Source organism: Rhipicephalus sanguineus, chromosome 1 (assembly GCF_013339695.2).
Source record: "Rhipicephalus sanguineus isolate Rsan-2018 chromosome 1, BIME_Rsan_1.4, whole genome shotgun sequence".
Classification (NCBI taxonomy): Eukaryota; Metazoa; Arthropoda; class Arachnida; order Ixodida; family Ixodidae; genus Rhipicephalus; species Rhipicephalus sanguineus.
In genome coordinates, this window is record NC_051176.1 from 315,091,554 (window position 1) to 315,114,900 (window position 23,347).

At 44.9% G+C, this 23,347-nt stretch overlaps 1 protein-coding gene across 1 annotated transcript in view; it reads left to right on the forward strand.

Moving 5' to 3' along the window:
* LOC125756922 (uncharacterized) overlaps positions 1-23,347 on the forward strand; it is a 217,236-nt gene that overhangs the window by 107,400 nt on the left and 86,489 nt on the right. The window contains exon 2 of the mRNA XM_049411984.1: positions 22,092-22,212. Within this exon, the coding sequence (XP_049267941.1) occupies positions 22,092-22,212 (121 nt within the window). The remainder of the gene's footprint in view (positions 1-22,091; positions 22,213-23,347) is intronic.

Here is a 23,347-nt window from a genome sequence, read left to right on the forward strand (position 1 = left end):
CGGCAATTTTCTGCCCATTGAAATTTCCCCTGCGCAAAAAAGAACCCCGTGCGGGGGCGCTTTGTCAATGCTTGGCGGGCCGACAGCAGTCTGCCGCATCGACAGAATAACTAAAGCAAAGTGCGAGTACGGAGGGAGAGACAAAATAACGTCGGGGCGAGCTCTGAGAAAGGCGCTTCTACAAGACGAATTAATTTTGTGTAAGACGGCGATGATAATTTGAATGAAAAGTAACGAGTAACGTGACACCTCACGTTACCGAAAAATGGTAACGAAAGTACGTTACCCGTTACAGTTCCGAAATAGTAACGAGTACGTTACTAAGTTACTGCAAAAAGTAACGCGTTACCGGTAACGCCGTTACTTGTAACGCGTTACCGCCAACACTGGACAGGTATATATCTGTGTGTTGCTTTAAGAAACGATAGTTGGAAGTTAGCGCTTGTACTCGTCGTTTCTTTGTCCGCTGTGCACTTTTTGCGCTAAAGTTTTAGCAGTACGGAATAACAACTAGCCCGCTCTGACACCTTGCTTTGTAAAAGTAACTGCACGGAGAGTAAATGTTAGACCCGGGGACGTTAGTCCTTAAAAAAATAATGTACTTAAACGTGCGTCGCCTTGTAGACCTTCTAGGTTAGGAAGAACACAATGGCAGACGCCGGCTGCGTGAAAGTAAGGTAAAAATAGGATTAATCGTACCATAGTCAATTTTCTTTTTATTGTTCAAAAAAGAAATAAGAGTGATACCCTGTTTCACAAACTGCATGGTTGAAAAAAAATATTGCAGAAAAGTCACCTTCCGGTACCTTTCAACTGTCCACGGCATTGTCATGCTCGAAAAAAAAAACACATTTTAGACGACATCCTGGGTGGTTTTCGGTGAAGGTGGTTATTTCAGACGGCGGTGTATAATAGCACGAAAAAAATTAAACATTTCAAGGGGGGGAGGTGGCGAGGAGGCTGAAGCCCAATCCCACCCCCCGGGTGACGCCCCTGGTCGGTGGTGTATGAGAGCACGAAAAATTTCGGGGGGGGGGGGGGGGGCTGAAGCCCCATAAGCCCCCCCCCCCCTGGCTACGCCCCTGATACTGAGTATGTGCAGCTCAATGAAACGAAGGTAAGAGGAGACACATAAATGACATACTCCTGTCTTCGTTTCATTGTGCTGCACATGCATACTCAGTATATATATCAATAAATATTCATGCGTCTCGGACTGTCGTTCTAAAGCTGCTGTGAAGCCGTTAAAGTTTTCCCATTACTTATTTTTCACCAACCTGGTCGTGTGAAACGTGTACGTATCGGACCAGACAACACTTTGCGCCACTGAAGCAACCTGGCGATACATCTTTCCGGCAACTAATTGTAGCCACAGGTGCTTCACAGCGTGGCATTTAGTTTTCGTCGCATTACACCCCTGTGTAGCGGTAAAACTTACAAAGCAATTCCTTGATTGTGGAGTGCAAAGAAACCTGTGCTGCGCACGCCGCCCATATTTTGACTCGTACCCTGCTTGTTTACGCCATGCTTGCACTGCCCCTTGGATTCAGTGCACTATATATTTACATTATATATACGTGCTACAAGATGACACATTCACTATAGTCAGCTTTATGGCATTGCTGCTGTGTTACGCCACAAAGCATGTACTGTGCATCGACGATTCGTTGTGCAGCGAAGCCCACCAGCAGGGAAATCGTAACTTCCACATACGTTACCTGATGCTTTGTCTTCTTTAATTAAAAAAGGCGCCCACGCAGTCTCCAGTCACCGTACGAGCACCCAAATGTCCAATAAATGCGCTAGTGCATAACAAAGGTTTCTTCAATTCTTCTACCTGCCACGCAAATTAGCAGCAATCCTCTACATTAGAGAACGGACCAAACCACTTCTTAGAATAGCTTGGAATAGTGTCATGGAGAAACTTAATTATGCCAACAGAGAATATTACAAGATACCAATGAATCAGCAGGTGGCGTGAAGCGTGATCGCATAGTGAACTTTCTGCACAATTGCGACGAGGCGCCGCTACGGATGTCTACTTCAAACGCCAGCTGCTACATTTCAGGTCAAATCATAAATGCGCAGATGATGGATTTCTTAGCGCTGCTGATAGGCTTAACAATCTGCATAAATTCAAGCGAACACTCGCGAGGTAACATAAATCAGGGCATACACAGACATTTTAACGCAACGCACGCTCTCGAGTGCCTCAAGTTTCGCCTCACTTGACGACCGTCGGACACATCGGATTCGAAGGGGATCGTGAAATAATTCGATATATCCATTATTACAAATGGAAAATACGCCTGTAAGCTTTAATATTCACACGTCTCGGATAGTCTCACGAGATGACTGATTCCTTTAAGTTGCTTCGAAACCGTCAGTTTTATTAACCACTTTGCGGCAGCGAACCCTTCCCGGCCACGAAGGGCTTCACAGAGTGACGTTTAGTTTTCTTCGCATAACGCCACTGTGCAGCGGTGAAGCTTAACAAGGCGGAAATCCCTCATTCTGGAGCGCACTGAGTTATACCAGGCGCTTACATCGGAACACCACTGATACCTTGAAGAGTGAACTTGTTGGCTAGTTGGTTCAACATAACTTAAGGGAGCAGCGCGAAAGACTGGGACAGAAAAGGCACACATACACCCACACGTAGCGCAGTATGTGTGGTTGTATGTGTGCCTTTTCTGTCCCTGTCTTTCACGCTTCATCCAAACTGACAGCAGAGTCGATGACGTCGTAATTGAGGCTGCTGGTAGTCTTAGGAATCTCAATCACTTCTAAGCGGACACTCGCGAGTTAACACAACGAAGCATGACACAGATACACAAAATCTTTAAACAAGACACGACATCAAGTGCCTCTAACTTCAAGTTTCAACTCGGCCTCCGTTGCTGTCGTCAACTTGACTAGGGAATTTCTGGGTACACCACGGCGCTAGTTTTGCTCGGCAGCACAAGGTAGCCAACATGAAACATGCTTACACCGCTAACATTGGGCAATGTTTAGGTGGCTTTTTTAGGCCCGTATTCTGAAACGCTCCTTACCTCAGTGAGGGGGCCTTAACTGCTTGAGGACACCTTATCGCGTATTCCGGAACGCTCCTTACTAAGGTTCCCTCACTGAGGCCCTCCTTGGTGCTCCCTCAAGTTAAGGTAGCTCTAGGGCTACCTTAAGGCCTCTTTACCTTGCTACTTGCACTGAAGGGCGCTTCTCTGCAGTACATTGTCAGCGACAGTGTTACGCGCACATATATGTCGAAGAGCCGCATATGTGTTACATAACCAGTTGTTTACATTTGGGTAACGCTGCCACCGGCCACGTGGATAACGTCGTCAAATCGCAGAAGAGTGCGGCGAGGAGGACCGGACTGGCAACCAGCGCTTTCCTCCTTTCTGGCTCGTGCGTGACGGCGTGGAGTGTGCGGGTTGATCCTTGGATGAGTGGCGTTGTCGAACAATTTTTGCGTGTTTTAGGTCAACCTGCTGATTTTCTTCTCTTTCTGCGATGTCAGTAAGCGAAAAGTGAACAGGAAACCACTGTGCCGTTTTTGGTTGTTCAACCACTACAGAAAAAAGGAAACTGCTGTCTGAATAAGCATGCCACGTACACCACCAATCGCGGAGTGTTTGCAGTTGCGGATGCTTCAAGGTACGTCGTTCGTGTTACTTTACAGGTTCTAAATTGGCAAGTGCCGCAATATATCTGGAATTATCAGTGTCCCACGCAGTCAAATGACGATCGGATATGGCCAGATTGGCGAATAAACATAAGCGATCAAGTACGGCCCTGTTCGGTAAAGTGCAAAACATCTAAGCTGCCATCGAGCGTTGTTTTCACCTGTGTTGTTTTCGCTTCGTTTTATTATTATATTGTAATGTGATCTGTTTGGTCTAACAATTAGCCTCGTAGCTCGGCTCAAAACGGTGATCGCTGCAGTTGATGTATAGCTGTATTAGTACTGACGAAAAATCCATCACTTCACAGCGGGGTAACCGGCATCATACATTTAATTTGTGCTCCGCACCGGCCATGTATAACCCGAACGGTCTTTAAACACTACATGAAAAGGACATGGCGATATTATTGTCCTAAGGTTACAACTTCCGCAAGAGAGTGGTCTGTTCGTATACGATGTGCGATATGAAAGCCGAATAGTAAGGAAAAAAAGGAGTTTTATCGCTTCGTGTGTAGAACAACTACCCCAGAAAGACAATGTTTTTCAAACGTGGTCAGGAACCGTGTCCGACGAGCCGCGCAATGATATAGAACAATTTTCTTCTAAGCGCGAAACAAAAAACACGTTGTTACGCTTGTCTAGTGTTTCTATCACTGCAAATTTTGCTGCTTAGCGTTGCAAAATTCAACAGCAAGAATTTCGCAAAAAAGAGTACGTCTGGTAGATGAATTTAATAAAAAAGAAGATAAACACGAATCACCTCCGATACCGATAATAGGATGGAGCCCAGGAGGGCTTGGTGCCTCACCGGTAGAAAAAAACTCTCTAACATCATCACCGCCTCAATCGAATAAAATATCACGATTGTCAAAAGAAAAAAGAAAAAGAAGCGCGCCGGCATGTGAACATATCAGCATCTTTTTTATATGTAGCAGCACCTCCCTGTAAACAGCTTTCGTTTCGTCCAGACCGGTGGGCAATAAATGAGCGAGTAATAAGCCGTCACTTAAAAGTTGAGAAACAGGATAGACAACAGTTTGTCAGCAACAAACAGATGCCGTCTGCGCCACGAAATCGAGACCGAGCTCACGCACGACCGCATATACGAGCGGTAAGCATAAACAAACCGTGAACGAAAAGAGATTGCAGACCAAGAAAAAAGAAATCATTGTATCCCCGAAATGCTTGCCCAGCTAGAAGGAGTCGAAATATTTGCGCGGTTTTGCGACAGTGCCGAAAATATATGACATTGACCACTTGCGACACGTTCGCGTCGACGTATATTTATTCAGGACGTCTCACAGACTCATTTCCTACGTAGACCGCATCTCTTGATACGAAATTCAGCGCGTCAGAACGAAAAAAACTGACTGCAACTGCAGCCGCACGCATACCTTCCATACAAACGCGGAGCTTCGCACATGCCAGTGGGTTGCCAGACCAGAGACGGCGCCACCCGCTAAGCAATATGGCGGCGCCCACGTGTAACGTCGACGTGGCGCGCACGCGCGCGTCACAGCGACGTTACGTCAGCGAAGAACGCCTGATATACTCCAACGTAACGTCGACGTGCGCGCGCGCGTCGAGGTGATTGCGCTGACAAAGCAAAATAAAAAAAATCACGCATCATAGCAAGCTAAGGACGCACGCAATCCGCATAATGGGACTTCTTCCGCCAACGCCACATGGCACGAACACATTCTTTGATCGCAACATTAGCGGAGCACCTGCTTCGGTGCGCCTAAACTAGCTCTTCATAGATAAGACAATGGTCGAACACGTTGCAGTGTGACGCAATCTCGCGCAATCAACGCCTGAACGATAGTACGCACGAAAGTACGCTCTGCGCGGTAACAACGAAGCACACGGCGCAGACCGCGGCAGCCGCTTGGCACATTTCAAATGGCAGTACTGCTCTGCTTACACCGCCCGCCGCACGGCTAAGCGCAGCACCACAGCTAAATACGATGTAGTACACTAGCAACCAACGTTTCTAGGATCATTGGTTCAAAAAACGTTGCCAGCTGTGTATGGCTACACGAGCCGCTGTCATCGAGCGCTATAGCAGCAACATAATCACGTAATAGCACTTCAATAATACAGAATAGAGTTCAGTAATCACGTAAAGAAGTAAGGAAACTCTCACTCACCTGATGGACGAACTGCAACAGAGCGCAGTGGTTCAATGGCAACAGACCATCGGCGAGCAAACAACGAGGAGCGTCAGTAAGGAACTATGTCTGCGCAGCATGAAATCTGTGCATTGAAGCGCGGCATAAGCAAGGACCGCAACATGCACAAACACGCATTTTGCTTCAAACAAAATGAATTGCTACCATTGGCTTGCTTCCTAAAGTCATTTAATATTTGGTGGAGTGTATTATTTACAGTTTATTATGTACTAAAGGACACGTGATCAATCGTCTGTAAAGCGCCGAGTTTAAAGACAGAAATTCTCTGCTTATTTTTCAGGTGCATGTTTCTGTTAGCGACGAGTAACAGAAATTTTCTGTTTGACCACAGACGTTTTCTGTAAAGATGTCTGTACTTTTACATATATTTTTTACAGTGTAAAATACGCGCCGCCTTGCAGAGAAATAATGAACGGGTCTGGCATTTGTGTCGCAATGCACACCAACAAATTCAGTGATTTCCGTACAGGTGTGGTGTATTCGCAATGCTCACGAACTATAGGTGGCGCGCCATGCGATTCAAGATGGCGCCCGGAGGGTCAACCCGTTTGTTAGCGTAGGAACAGATAGGACGGCCCGTGCCACTTTCACCGGATGAAGTCATGAGCTGCACTGAAATGGATATGAGACCAAAATACTTTCCCAAACCATGTAAAGTGCTGAGTATACTCGCCACCTAATTATTTGCTGCGCTGTGAAAGGTTATATTTACGCTCACTTCCCGTGCATCAACGATGCTTTGCGAAATCCTGTGCGTGCGACATAAAACTGCATGAACGAGAAATGAGCCGAGGTAGTACGTACGTAGCCTAACTTACGGATTTGCCGCAGTAGTAGGCCGCCAGTGAGTAGTACCATCGCTGCTGCATGGGACCGCACGTTTAACGTGGTGATGGTTTGCAAACATTACACCGTCGTCATCACTTGCGCAGTCAGGAACGCGGAGTTACGTCTTCAACGGAACACAAGCATTTAACATCCCATTCAGTAGCGCTTGTGTCACAGCCGTGCTGAGACTCTAGCAGAGTACAATTCACTTCACTCGCATGTTGCAGGTTCGATCAGCACGATCGAAACATGAATATCGAAAAGGATGCACACGTATGCTTTTCGCAACGTCGAATTCTTCGACGTTGCGAAACATTCGTCGAACAACAATGCCGTTCGGAAGGTACCGGTCAAGTACAGGGGAAGTCAGCCGACAGGCGTGGATTGTGGCCGTGACTGCACGTTATATCGCTCTAACCATTTCGCTTCGCTGGTCGAGCTCGAGTGTGCTGGCGGCAAGCGGCGCTCCATAATATCCACAATAATTGTGCTACATGCAATGCACAAGAAGAATTATGCTTTTATTTTGATCTCGCTCAAAGATATTATACATTGATTACAATCAAAGGGACTTACGAGCGTGAAAGAACATTAACGCACGAGGGGACTTGAAGTGCAACTCGCCCCTCATGAGTTAGCAGCTGATCGTTCATCGTCGCTGTCACTCTCGGTGCTTTCACAGCCTTCTACGTCCAGTGAAAAATCCTCGTCGTCAAGATGGTTTTATTCAACATCACTGCTGAAAGCAGTCTGAAGAATATCCTCCGCTGAACGACTTCGACCACTCCGCGTCACCATGTTTACAATTAGAAAGACGTCTGGGCGCGGAGAACATTTTGCCCTCAAACCGGTCGACAAGCAAATCGCTTTCAGTGTGTTGCCACCTATCAACGAACGTACAAAAACAAGCGGCGCAGCGCTGGCTCTGAAACTAACACTCTGGTGAAGGACGGCGTTGAAAGCGTTCGCTCCACGAAAGGCGCGGAGCAGACGCGTCCTCGAATGATTGAAACGTCGCTCGCACGATTCATAACAGCGCTTTCCTGACAATGCATAGAGGCTCTATTTTATTGTATTGCCAACTTGAGCTTCCTCAGTTACAGAAGAGCACATCGCGAGCCCGCGCGACCTCCCGCGTACAATCAATGTTATGTGATTCATGCACTACAAGAAACACTGACGAATTTTATGTGCAAGTAAAACAGGGTGAGCTTTAACTGAAAATGTCAGACGATAACATTTAACTAACCTACGTGGCTACAGAAAGCCTCGCGAAGCTGATAGTATGTGTACGCTGTGTGCTAGCATTGAAAGCGCGAGCTGCCACGTATTTTCACGAAAACTTCGCGTCTCGCAAGAACGAACCAGATTTCTCGTGTCACGGAGGGCCCGGTTCGCTCACTGATGCAGGGAACATACAAAGTCGTAGTGTTCCTTTCTTCCCAACGCGTTAACACTGAGGCTAGCACAGCAGAACAGGGAAGCGACTGCGTAGTGCTTGCGTTTTGTCGTCTACTAACCCTCCTCGAGAGGATGCTCCTGAATTCCGCTTGGCGGCGCGACAGTCTATGGGCATTGCGAATAAGGTCCCTTTTGTGGAGGCGAAAATGTTTGAGGCCCGTGTACCTAGATTTAGGTGCACGTTAAAGAACCCCAGGTGGTCGAAATTTCCGGAGCCCTCCACTACGGCGTCTTTCATAATCATATCGTGGTTTTGGGACGTTAAATCCCAGATATTTTATATTATTAAGGTTCCTTTTAGCTGCGGCCGCTTCTACGTTAAGCAGACGGGCCGCTGCGTTAACCAGAGATTATTGGAACGCAAGAGATCGCTAACCGGGGGCTCTCCATCTGATCTGCTTTACATTATCGAGTGTAAATGCACGCCCAAATTCGATGAATACGCAGCTTTGTATTGACACAGGAATGAAGAAACACGCCTAATGGTTGAGGCATGGCATATCGATAATATTGGTAGCGCATGCGTGAGCCAACCTTCGATTAGCTTGCATAAAGAAGAAATCAAATGCCTTAACAGTTATCTCTCACGTATAGGCCCCCACGCGTGCCGCATTGGTAGACATCGGCTCTTGCCTGGGCATGCGCAGATAAGTTTTTGTGCCTACCTTTTCTCCCTGCTGCTGTGCGCCTTTCTACTTGTTAGTCGGCATTTGTGGTTTCTTGACTCGTCTCTTGTGTCCTTCTTTGCACCGCCTGTCTTTTAGCATGAATTCCTACCAACTAGCTCTGTTATTCTAAACACTCGGAGAATGCATCATAACCATATGTATGTGTTCCACTGGCAGACCTAACGAACGCAAGGTGATAATCAACGTTACTAGAACAAACTCAGTTTAAAAGCTCCGCCGGAGAGGCGGTCCGCGTGGCGGTCGTGAGAACTAGTGGCGCTGCAGTCACGTCTAGCTCCCGCGGCTGCGTGTATCCGAAACATATCCCCTAGGATGGCTGGGGCCCATACTGCGCCGCTATTGGCCGGAGATGGTCACGTGACCTACACGCACTTCCGGGATTTTTTTTTTGTTTTTGTTTGTTTTACGTAACATGGCGGCGTCCATAAGCGAAGCCGCACCCGCCGTAGAGATGACGCCGATATGTTTGGGCTTTTGGGACGGCGGCGTTTATGTCCGCTGTCGGCGGGCGTGGAAGACGCGGCACTTGTACGCCTTCGGATGTTAGCTGTTTTAAGGTAAGTAGTTGTCTTACCTGTGGTATTTACGCTGCGGTCTTCTGTTCAGCGCGTAATCTACATGTGTTACAAAGTTGCAATCTTTTGTGACGGGGTGCTGCTTCCGCACGTTCACCCAAGAGTCCTTTGTCATCTTTTTCTTATGACGCGATGCACCGCCTTCCAGCTTTCGCGCTGTATGGTACCACTGCTTATGAAACGCATAGCAGCGGTTGGAGCCTTGGCGTTCTCTAGATACAAGTATACTCATTTAGGAAGGACACTGAAATGCGCATAGCGGGTGCTCCCCCCCCCTCCCTTTTTTTTAACACAGACTAGTGGGATGCTGTCAACATTTAGCAGTAAAAAATACACGGTGAAGATAAATCGTCTTTCGAAAATAGTAACTTAGCCTGTCCGATTATCTCTTCGTCAATCCGTAAAATTTCAAAGCCTTTGATCACTCTGTCACAATAAAAGTAGGGAGCGCAGTTCTCCTTCTCATAGACTGATGGTTAAACTAACGTCCAAAAAAGTTTTGTGCTGTTTTGAAAAATTGAAATAAGAAGCAGTAAACGGTACATGCCAGCTTCAATGCATATCTCTGTCATGTTGAATCAGACATGCAGTTCAAGTAGTAGTGTCCACTGTTGCCCATGCAACATGAATATTGAGAAAAAAAGTGTATTATTGTGAAATAAAAGTTGGTTATTGAATTCAAAAACATAATTGGACAGTACAGACACGCATGACATTTGCAGACACAGTTATTAGAAATATTGTACACGTTCCTTTTATTACTGTCACTGAACATATTACACATGAGTGCTGCTGATACAGATATGAGAAATGAACTGCAAATATGTTTTGCATGAAAAAAAGAACTGCGAGGAAGCATAGTGAAATGACAGACAGTATGAAAAGACAAAGACTAAAGGAGACAGACATGTGCACTCATAAAAAAAAGAAACGCTCTATATTTCATGCACTTCTGAAAATGAAATAATTTGCGAGTCAGTGCACACGTCTGTCTCCTTCTGTCTGTGCCATTTCGCGCCGTTTATCATTTCGCTGTGCTTCAAAACCAACTAGCCCACAAACAAGCATTAACTGCAGGAAGCTTTCCTAGACTGTGACATGTTTTGAAAGAAATGACTGTGAGAGAAGAGTACTTCACAGTGTATGTTATCCAAGACATAATGTCATGACCACATTGAAAGGACACTTCCGGGACCCTATTTAAAATACTATGTTAGACGACAAGGCTGAAGATCTTTTACTTGAAGCAGGATTAGAACACCACAATACGTGAAACGGTGTTAAATTTTGGAACAAACTGTGTGTTCTAATACCTTGAAGAGATGCCACAAAATTGCACCAGAACACCATTCACAGAAAGACATGTGCTCTTACCCTTTTCTTAAATAGTGTGTTCCCACGTCCGGTTGATGCAAATGCATGGTCCACCCGATGTAGCTTTCTTTATGGTCTGTCTGCAGCTTAGAGTTAGTCTTAATCATTCTAGTAATTTTCTGCGTGGTATCATGTTGTTCAGCAAGCATCAACTCCCCCAAGAAAATGTTTTTGAACATCAGTCTTGCCTTGGAGGTAGCACTAGGCATACATACAGCTTGGTAAGCACAGATTTGAACCTGAAAATCTGATTTATTTATTGATTTGTTTTTTGTTTTAGTTATCTCGTACGTACTGTCGGTCTTGGGCAGGAGTGAATATAAAACGATGCAAGAATAAATGAAACAACATGAGAATACATAAGAGAAATTGTCGTGTACGGAACCTTACTGCTGCATGTGACAGCACTCGGCACTGCACACGACAAAGTAAATGTTAAATGGCATAGCTAGTTTATCAAAAGCAAGCAAAGAATACTATTACACACCTAGTTGATCAGAAACAAGAAAAAGAGATATGAGAGGAGAAATCACAGCAAGCAGTACGAGATTGTATGTGAAAAAATCACATACACAGCATCTTAATGTCGTCGCGTATGACAAGTAAGGAGTAAAAAAACACAGCTACTTAAAGCAAACAAAAAAGAATTACCGCATATCAAAGGTGTATGACAAATGTAAGGAAGGCCGCGAAAACTATTAACGGGAACAATCGAATGCACTCAAGAAAAACCAACTAATTCGGCATTGAGACACCTCGGCAGGCAGATCCTTTGAAATATGGGTACTACTGCGAATGAACATGTTTTGTGCCGATATTCGCTGACCTTCATTGGATGAAAGGCCCACGTTTGCCACTTCTGTACTGTTGGAAAGCACTGTTTCTTATCTGCTCCTAGTTCTGTTGATCTATTCCTACTATCTATGTCAACCATTATAACTCTGGATTTCAGTAGGCTAGGGACTAAAATTTCAAAAAGATTAGGCAGGATCTACAGTATAATATAATTCTTTTTATTGCTTGTCATTAAAAATGAAATTACCAACAGGGACATGCCCAGCACGAGGTCCTTTCAAATGGCGTGGTCCAATGTGTACTTAGGGATGTGATCAATTGTAACCAATTTTCCGCAGCTTCTGGAGCAACTAAAACCTCACTTTCGAGCAGGAAAGCAGCCTTTTGGAGCAGTTGCCAGTCATGCATTTTCTAACACACGTTTTGTCGCTAAACACGAGCAGTTTACCATGTTTAACAAAATAAATGTATGCACACATGCATGTATACTTGTCTATGATGTCCCAAAAGGTGAAATTAACCCACAGCATCTCGACTTTCTGCTGACAGCCCTAGATTTCTATATATCCATGACATCAGGCTGCCCGACATTTCCTTGTGATACACATCTCATTTGCTAATCAGTAAGGCTTTCCCTGATGCTTCAAGATGCATAAGTTTTCCACTCATATACTGTTTACTATCAGAAAGAACCAGCCTTGTGATGACGCCTGTGCTTTCAATGCAGCCTAGGCATTCGAGTTAAGTGGAGAAGTACATGCTGTCGCACTTTATGGCCAGACTCGTTAGGCTTTTGGTTCTTTTGCAGTTAATAAATAATTGGTATATTGTAAATTCAAACAATGAGCAACATGAAATTTGCAAGAATGAAAGGTTTCGCATTTTATTTAAACAGGTTTTCTTAACTTGCACTTTTGCTGAAAAGTATTTGTATTGTATTTCACCGTGCCATCCCAGCAAAATCCCGCCGCCCACTGCAGTGGGCTGACGTTGTTTATAAATTCTGTCCATTGTATGATATTAAAACTTCAGTGACCTGCATAAATCTGTTAGAAGTCAGAAGAAATAGCATTCAAAATCAAATTTTTTCTAAAATTACCGAACTCGAACACCATGTTTTAATCACATGTGCATACTTCTTACTGTAGTTAATACAGTCAGTCCTCACATAAAAGACTGGAGTCACACAAAACTTGTAAGTCTGAAAGACGCCCTTTCTGTCCTGTCCTTACTTTTTTCCTTGATGGTACGCGTCTTTTTGGTTTTTCAGTAAGATTGTAAGTCTGTGCTTGTTTGTCTCACTTCCTTCTTAGTCTCCTGCCCCAACAGTCAATTCAACCAAGATGAACGCTCACCAACTAGCCCAAATTTCTACACTGCTTACTCACGATACATAGCAACTTCAGCTTCCACCTCCCCCTTCCCAGTGTTGCGGTCTGGGTCAGTACAACAAACTCTCATACAACCTTCCAGGTTGCATGAGATGGCGGCAAGCACTGTGTTCATGTCTTTGCTGCTCAAGGTCGTCACAATGGGCAAAGTTGTAGCACAAATGACGGGTAGGTATGAACATTATTGCTGCATTTTACTTGCTCATCACCATTAACTCAATTTAATACATATGCAGACCCTCGTTGGTGTTCGCCCAGCCGTACGTACTTTGCTAACAGCTGCCCTACTGCTCGTTCACCGTCACCCCAACCACGCCGCTATTCCATGCTGACCAACTAAGTATCATCTCGGACGGAAAATGAGATCATGCAGCTCCTAGAGGTAGTGCTGCATCATTTTCGACTGATCCCAATCCTCTGTTGACACTCCCTACGAACAAGAACCTAATAGAAGTGCATGTTGTCAGTATTTCTTTCACGGCATTAGTCGATACTGGAGCTCAGGTGTCCATAATGAGTGCTCTCTCTGTCGCCGACTCAAAAAAGTACTCATGTCTGCTATAACTAAAGCCGCACACGTCACCGATGGTGGAACTGTTGCCGTCACTGGGATGTGTACAGGTTGAATAAGCGTTGCCGGCCACCATGATCCCGTCTATTTACAGTGCTCAACAATTGCTCTCACGACCTAATAATTTTGCTTTTGTGTAAAAATGTTTGAAGAGGAAGACCTTAGAAAGTTTTTGGTACTGGGAAAGCATAGAACGACCCTGCAGTCTGCTGTACGCAGTTTTTTTAATTGCCTTTGTCTTGCTCCTATTTTTACTTTCAGCAGAGAGCCAGAAGAGTGCACTGGAAACTCCATTCAACACCATATTGCAGAACATACAGTGATGTGACCCCAAGGCCCCCGAGTATTTTCTGACATTGTTCCCACTATTGCAATAAATGATGAGATCACACACACTCTACTAGAATAAATGTAGTTGTCGTGCGCTTACAGCAAATAAACTTCTTCAAAGTCTAATTTGTTTTGTGACTCATTGATGTTGCTTCCCCAACACCCACCATTATTCACAGCCAGGATACTAACTACCAGATGGACTGGTCCCACCCATGAAAATGTCATAGCTATTTAGCAACCACAGGAGATATACTTTTGTAATTAGAGCACAGGGTTTACGAAAGGACACAGTACATGGGTCTGCAATTGAAAATACACTATCTGACCTTGGAGTCACTGAAAAGTAAGTAGTGTCTGTGGCCCAATCTAAAATAAGACATGGGACAACTTAGTTACAAGATTACTTGAGTAAATTCATTCTGTATGTGAATCTAGCAGTACAAATACAAATGAGGCTTATGAGAGCTTTGTTCCTTTATTAAAATGTGCTTAGTATAATGCTTTACATTTCACATGGTAAGGGCTCCCAAGAAAGGTAGAAAGTCGTGGATTCCTTGTAATTCTCTGCAAATGTTTCATAAGAGATGCTTCCATATGTCATGAGAAAAAAGGACTTTAACAGTATTTTGGCAATGAACTAATGCAGATATAACAAAGTGCTTGAATCGAACTGAAGATGTGCAGATTAGAACCTCTACCACAAGGTAGTGCTCTAGTTGAAAGACGTGACGTGCAAACATAGACACACGAGAGAAGACATTGCAATCACCGCCTAACAACTGAAAAGGCACACAGTGGCCGAAAAGAAAGTACCTAGACACGAAACTTATCTGCACATGCCCAGGCAAGATGTGACACCTGTCAGTCCGCACACGTGGTGGTACACGTGAGAGATAACCGTTCAGGCATTTAATTTCTTTATGCGCGTTAACTGACGGCTGGCTCACGCGTGCACTACCATTATTATTTACACGCCATGCCTGAACTATCAGACGTGTTGCTTCATTCCTGTGCCTGTAGAAAACTGCGCATTCATCGAATTTTGTCGTGCATTTACACTCTCGACAATGTCAAGATAGATGCATGCATCATTAACTTGCATAAAGCAGAAATAAAAATCCTGAACAGTTATCGATAGGTATCACCTCTTGCCTGGGCCTGCGCAGGCAAGTTTTTATGTTTACTTTCTTTTCCGCCGCTATGTGTCCTTTCAGTTGTTAGTCGGCGTTTGTGGTGTCTTGATATCTCTCTCGTGCCCGTGTTTGCACGCCCTGTCTTTTAACATGAATGCGAACTAGCTCAGCTCTCTCTTATTGTAGTGCTCATGCCGATTTGTCTCTTCCTGAATGAATGTCATCCAATTCATTATAAGTAACATAAAAGCATCAAATCTGGAAGCATTCTTAATCTGTATTTCACGCCTGTCATGTCATGACAATTATAAAGCGCCTTGTTATCCATAATAAAAAACACAAGGGCCTTTTAGGAAGCGTAACATGAGTAATGCATATTTCAAACCAGGTGTGTACGCAGGAATTTTTTTCGAAGGGTGTTCGTGTGTAGAACGGCTAACTGCGGCAACTGGTGGTCGCTGTGAAGGCATGGAACTATTTTAGTGTCACACGAAAAGTTAAAGCACGAAAAAATTTTGGGGGGTGTCAGAACCCCCTCAACTTCTCCTTAGTTACGGCCCTGTTTCAAACCCCCGTTCATATATATATGTCTAATAAATACACTAGTGCCAAATAATGCCAAATGTCTTATAATTTATTCAATTAAGAGCTTACTTGACCTGTTAACCATCCTTGTCCATTTCATTCAAAATTTGTCACGCTTTTTCCCAGAAAAAGTACTATAGCGTCCATATAACTTGTAACCTACTTTGAAAACACACACCTATTTTGTAACAAGAGTCGGTATTTTAGAATAACAGAGAGCTGAGCTAGTTGGTACGTTTTCATTCTAAAAAGACAGGGCGTGCAAACACGGACACAAGAAAGGAGTCAGGACACCACAAAGCACAAACGGCATTTGTGGTGTCCTGACTTCTTTCTTGTGTCTGTGTTTGCACGCCCTGTCTTTTTAGAATGAAGAGTCGGTAATAGTTCATTGAAGCACTTTCACAGATACTTTTACTTGCATCAAGAACCTGCTATATATTATACTTTTGCTAATAAAACAGCAAATCGTTAACGAAGTATTGAGCCTTAGCAAACAATGTATTGTACTAGCAATCTACTTACTGATGTGATAAGCAAGCCTGATAAAAAACTAGACACAATATACAATTGAATGGAAAGTCGCAGTCAGTGTAAAATGATAATATACAGAAAAATAGCAGCATGGTTTACAAGTTGAAGAGGTTCCAGCTGGCATTTGGTTTCTCGTTAAGAAATATATGTGCTGTTGGGCAGGTAATGATGTATACATCAGAATAAACAGTGCACTGTTCTGTTAGACAAGCGGAAAAAGAAAACAAACACTTTTTAAGGATGGGATGGGATTTTGCTTGCTATTTTAATGTCATTAGTGAACCTTGAACATCACATTAATAAAGAAGAGTCTGTGCTCCAATTTCACGACATATGTCGTTATTTCTGTACTTCATATTCAAGTGGTATGTGCATCCATTTACTGGAGTAATTACTGGAGGGCAGGGGGTGGGGGCAGGGGTGCTGTATATTTTGTCTTTGGATATTTCTTACAGTAAACATGTTCCTACTATAATGTACCACGTTGAGAGTTTGCAAAATATAGGTATATATTCTCCAAGTACATCATTTCTTGAATCGACTTCTGCTTTCTTCTGTTCGTGCTCTTTTTTTTTCTGATCATGTCGTTAAGTTTGTTAACCGTCCTTCATTTCAATGTATGTCCTGTTTTGGTTTCGATATTTGGGCCCTGATGGGCAATCAATTGGCATTACTACTTGGTTCTGCATGTCCAATTCACTGTGATGGATGCATTGCATGCTGACATGTACATAACATGTCCCATTACATGTTGAAGTAGTAGTTCAATGCAGCAGAGCACCCATTAAAATTACATTAGTTCACATAAAAGAGTATGCTTTGCTCCCTGCCTTTTTCAAAATGAGGTACTACACTTACCAGAAGCTTGGAAGTTTATTATTTAGAAAACGCAATTCCCGAAGCATGTTTTTTTTTTTTACATTTGCGTGCGCTAAATTTTAATTTTAACGGCATCGAGCTGTGTTGTGAAGAATGAACAAATATCCACAAAGTGCCTCCTGTCTTTTCTTTCTCTTTTTTTTTTCACCTTAGCTGAATAAGAATGCACTCATACGCCAGCAAAATTCAGTTATAGGGTTTCTTGCGTCGTGTCAATTGTTATTGTTATTATTATTAGGTTTTAATACATAGAGAACACGAAGGCACAGAGGAAACAGAGAGGGTACAGGCTGACAACTGCCACCTAAAGGGGCACAATGCCTGCCTGCTCCTTGAACGGGCAGGGGGAACAGAGGAAATGAAGACAGGGGGGAAAGAAAAAGGAGAAAAAAACAAATAACACAGACGTAAACACAAATTAGCACGTGCTCGCTGCATAACGAATGCGGGACACTAAAAATTGTGCTTAGTGTCTCACATGACCCACATGACCCACATGACGGACTGTCTACACGTTCTTGACGGAATAATATCCCACGCACTCATACAGAGCCAACTTATATAAGAGGGCTCTGTCACGACGAGGCAATCCACGACCACGAATACGGGGAGGGAACAATCCGCTTGCTACACGCTGGTCAGGGTGCTGCTTCAGAAGATGTCGGCGGATGAACAGACGAGCGTTGTCAAACAGGCATGAAATTTCTCGGCAGTCACTTTCGTTGTGGGCACAACTTGAAGCTAAGTGATCGGCGTCTTCATTGTCATCAATACCCACATGCGTAGGTATCCAGTAGGTCCAGTAGCACATGAGGGACAACCCCACGAGAAATAGCACACGATCGCGTTATAAAGCACGCCAAAGGGGACGACGCCGTGTACACGCTCCCGGATTAATGTTGATTACCACTTCATCCATCGTAAAACGATCCGCGTATGGGCGCTTGTCAGCAAAAGGCTCAAACATTTCAGCGTCATCTCTACGGCGGGCACGGCTTCAGCGCAAAACAAAACGCGAACGTGGGCGCCGCCATGTTGATTGAAAACAAACAAAAACAAACAAAAAAATACCGGAAGCGCACGTAGGTCACGTGACCATCTCCGGCCAATAGCGGCGCAGTATGGGCCCCAGCCATCCTAGGGGATATGTTTCGGATACACGCCCCGCGGCTGGCGCTTGTTGTGATCGGCGCCGCCGATGTATGAGCGCACGTGGGTTACAGCGTCGTCTGCGCTTTGTTAGCTCGTCATTTTTGCGACTGTTCTTGACCAGGCTTAGCGTCTTGTACGAAGACACGTGCATGATGTACGAAGCGTAACGAGGGCGAAGAGATTCACAGTGCGGTATGCCGACTTGCTTTGCGCCGGGCTGCAAGAGCGGCTACCGCAACGACGACTCCGCTTCACGACACTTCTTCGGACCTCCAAAAGACCCTACGCCATTCAAGCTTTGCATCGCAAAGATAGAAAGCTTACTGCGAAATGCAAGGTCTGTGACGTTCATTTTGAGAGTGACGACATTGTAAAGCACTGTAGTCGTGTCGTTGCGGGACAAGAAGTTTTGATCCCACGTGGAAAGTGGAAACGGTGGAAACGCGCGCCCGGTGCCGTGCCGCGCTTGTTCCCAGCACTTCCACCCCACATTTCAAAGCCAAAATGTTGGGGGTTTAGGCGCAAATCCCCCCCCCCCCCCCAACGCATGGCGTCCCGCGAGAGCCCAGTGCCCAGTTTGGAGGAGCCGCCAGAAATAGAACAGCAAAACGAAAGGCAGGCGATTACCTATATACGCTACCGAGACTGAGAGTTGCGTCACACTGACATTCGATCAGTTGTCAGCTGTCGCTATGCCTTCAAAGCAGTGGATTTTCGAGAGATTTTACGACGAGGTATTGAACAAGATGTGCGGAATATTTTACACGCGGGCTCGGGAACGGGCTGCTCAGCGCAAAAATTTGGCACGGTACACATAGAAAAGACGAGGACCAGCGCTGGTCCTCGTCTTTTCTATGTGTACCGTGTAAAATTTTTTGCACTGAGCAGTTTAATAATTTAATACCAACTAGCCCAATCCCACACTTTCCTTCGGGAACGGAGACTTACTTGTGCAAAAGATGATTGTACTTGGCGAGCAGTTTCACTGCGTAGTGAACGGCTACAGCACGAAACGCAAACGGCTGTCGTACAGTGTAAGAACTGCGTAGTGAACGGCTACAGCACGAAACGCAAACGGCTGTCGTACAGTGTAAGAAGTGCTGCGGGCAATATCTGCTCGGCGAAGTTGGAAAACTGAAGTTCAATACTGACGACTCTTCTAGCGACAGAGTACGCGCGAATAACTGCTCGGTGCTCACATCATGGCCGATCTGTTCGAATTGTTTAAGGCACCGTAGAAGGATGCGACGTAGAAAGATGAGACAAAAATTGCTCAGAGACGACATCTATTCGACGTAATAGCACACTGAGATTTCATTTACCGAGTTCTCGTAAAATTTTCCGATTCTGGGTCAGTATCCTTTTAACCGTCGCGAAAACGTATCTTGTAAACATTGCAAAGCATTGGTAATGTTTTTGGAGAAAGTTTTTTTCAATAAATTGTAGACAACATGAGTACTGTTTTTCTAGAACGTTTTTGTATCTCGAGTAAGTACGCTTCTTTGTACACTATAAAGGCTTTTACAAACGTGTTGGATTGTTCTTGGTCTAGATAAGACGGCAGCGGCTAAAATTGTGGTGGTAGTTATAAAAATTACGCTGAAAACCCTCATTGGCTTAGAAACTCATATGCTTGGATGTTAAGCGCAATGTAGACAGCTCGAATATTGTCACAGGGTCATGACGTCGACGAAGGCAGCAGCCAGCAGGTCCGAGATGAAACTTCATTTGGCAGAACTTGTGGCCGGGAAACTGAAAGTCACACTACAGCAATACACTGATAGCGGTGAACAGAGCGTCGACCGTCGATCAACTGACAAGCGGCCAAGCGCGTCGGCTTTTATACAGGCGCTATCGAACTTTCCAGCGATATCGCTGGTGGCGGCGTTATCTCTCGACAAAGCTGGAACATTCGCGTGCGGCGCGCAATCTTAACAAAACGATCTACTACAATCGCGAAGCTTCTCGAACACTGCTTCGCGGACAGCGTCGACCGTTGATAACCGTCCTTGCTGGTCAAACCCGAATACATCAAAATAAAACAAGAAGTCGGCGTGGCAATATAGACCGAACATCGATTCTTAGCCAATCAATGAACAACGCACGCGGGCCAATGCATACAGACGACCTTATGCATATCCACCTAAGTATCCACCTAACTAGTACAATGAGAAAGTTGCCGCGCAGTTGCCGCGAGCAACTGCGCGGCGGACCGCAGCGTTATGCCGTGGCAGCAGACGACGCGCCGATAGTGGCGCAAGACGGAACTGCAGCGCCTCTAGTTCTCGCGACCGCCGTTCGGACCACCCTCCTCCGCTGGCGGAGATGCGGAGCTTTGAAACTGAGTTTGTTCTAGTAACGTTAATGATAATAATTGGTGGTGCTTTGTGTGCCAGAACCACGATATGATTAGGCATAATGTGCCACCTGTTCTTTAACGTTGACCTAAATCTAAGCACAGTGGTGTGGATTTAGCCCCATCGAAATGTAGCCGCTGTGGCAGGCAATGGAACTGGCGCTCTCAAGCTTAGCGGTGTGACGCATTATGTGCTAAGCTACCGCGGCAGGTGATGAATGCAAGAAGAAAGAGGAAAAAAGCAGTGCCGATGCCATCCGGCAACAATATGTCTGGGAATGCCGCAACGCAGAACAGGCGTGGGAAATACGTGTGTGTGTGATACTGGACCTCAGTGGGAACAAATAGCGCACTACTTGCCTCAACACAGCAGCATACAACGACGAAACAGCGGGTGATTAGTAGCAATCACATCAAATGCCACACCCCAACAGGCACAGGGGCCAATAATGCCCGATTCAAGACTTTTGTCTCCTGTGTCAAATTGGGAACCTTTAAATTAGTGTACAGGGATAGGTGACACAGGGGTTGGTGAAGATGTGTGCTGCTACTGGTACTCTACACAACATTTCTTGCAAAGACATGGCGTAAAAAGCTGGCTTGTCCAGTCTTTATTTCCACAAAGGAAAATGCAGAAATGTATGGTCACATTGAAATGCCGTGTTGGCCACAGTGGCTGTGACATTGCATTGCTCAGCTCGGGTTGCATGTCTTGTATTGATGGGGCTGAATGCGAGTGATTAGATTAGGTAGACAAAATTAATTACTATCGTGTGCCTGATAATCAGATCATGGTTATGGCATGATCACAATCGAAATCTACTGAAATTCTTGTTAGCTGGACATCTGCTACCTTCGGCCTAGGTTTACTATTCTATTAAGCAGCTTTTTGCTCGAGCTTCAACTCCTGCGTGCTTTCGTAGATGTGGTGCCAAATCCAGTAAAAATACCAGCAGCTATATAGGCAGTGCATAAACAAGTCCTTGAGAGGTTTCAAAATGCGCAAGATAGGTTGGAAGATGCTACATTAAAGAAGAGGGAGGGAGCCGCAATTTATGCCTTTTTATTCACAACAGGTGGGCAAGTATTCCAAGTGCTGGATTTAAAAGGTCAGGCAATGTTACCTCTGAATATTGCCTAAACATGGCAAATGGCTGCTTTTACTAATACTCCCAGAACACTAGAAGGCAACGTATTCGCATAATGCTTGGTAGTTCCTGCAATATTTAGGCAACAGTCGAGTAACTTGCTATGTACGCGGGCGATAGTAGCAGTGTGCTGTCAACGGCACACGGCTTTCCCAGCACCAGGGAGCCGCCCAACTTGGAAGCAGTGGAGAATACGAAATGGTGGTGTGTTGGCAAAGGCACTTGAGATGTCACCGCTGTTTGTCCCCGCTTCAAAGGGATGTGGCTGCAGGCATCATCATACAGTAACATTAATGAATTTTGCCAAATGTAGCGCTAATTCAACAAGCATGCTACGAGGCAGGGTGAATTGAATCAGCAAGTTTTCAGAAGAGCATTTTTTAAATGCCCAAATTTATTCTCTCCCACAGTTGCAAATGCATTTGGGACACCCCTGTTTGACAGCAGGGACACTGTGCCCATTGTTATGGGCTGCCTGGCAGCAGGCCTTGCCCTTGTTGCTTGCTGTGCTGGTATAGTCCAGCTGCTCAGGTGAGCTTTTATTTGTCATATTCGCTTATTATTCACACCCAATGCTGTTCAAATGCTGTGGCATCGAATATAGCTAGCATAAAGACCTCTTGTTTTTGCCTAAGGACTGCACTAGCATGGGCTATGGTGTTCCTCTAGATTCCCAATTTTAATGCTTTCTCTGTGTACTGACATTGAATTTTTCAACTTGCGTCACAGCACTATATATGGAACGAAAATAGGTTCAGATTATTCTAGAAATAAGGAGGAAAATATAAAATTGTGTGGATGAAACGATGGAAAAGTCAGATCATCTCTGTTGTATAATGAATGAAATCTAATTGATCTTTCATACGTGCTTTCGAGTAGTGTGGCTCGTATAAGGTACTTTTTATTTAAACCTAGCTATGTCCACTTGTGAAGGCTTTCTAAGAATAAAATTAGTTTCTCTAAGCAATAATAGAATTGTAATGCATTGCACCTCTCCCATCAAGGTATGTCACCACCTTAAAAAACAAAGTTTCGAAAATTGCTCTCTGTCTTTTTATATACTTCCGAGTTCTTTGTTTATGCGAGACTTATTAGGAATAAGAATTTTCTGCTTTTTCTATATTTCTGAGTTCCCTGATATTTGAGACTTTGACGGTGGAATTCCTGCCCCATTTGAGTTTTCCTGCGCCACCCAGCTCCATCGCCTGCCGTGTGTGCCTAAAAGAAAACCCTGCGCTGTACTTATCTTTGCAGAAAATTTTGCTACAAATAAGGGCACTTGGGCCAGTTTCGGTTTCAGTGTAAGCTCGTCTTCTACTTTGCTAGCTCACTTAAATCGGCCTACGATTTGGCTATAGCCTTTTCAATGCGAAGCATTTCTTAGCGAGTTTCTACGACTTTGAGTGTATCCATCCATCCATCCATCCATCCATCCATCCATCCATCCATCCATCCATCCATCCATCCATCCATCCATCCATCCATCCATCCATCCATCCATCCATCTCATCCCATCCCATCCCATCCCATCCCATCCATCCGTCCGTCCGTCCGTCCGTCCGTCCGTCCGTCCGTCCGTCCATCCGTCCGTCCGTCGCGTCGCGTCCCGTCCCGTCCGTCCGTCCGTCCATCCATCCCCCGCCGCCTACGACTTTGTGCTCTCCTG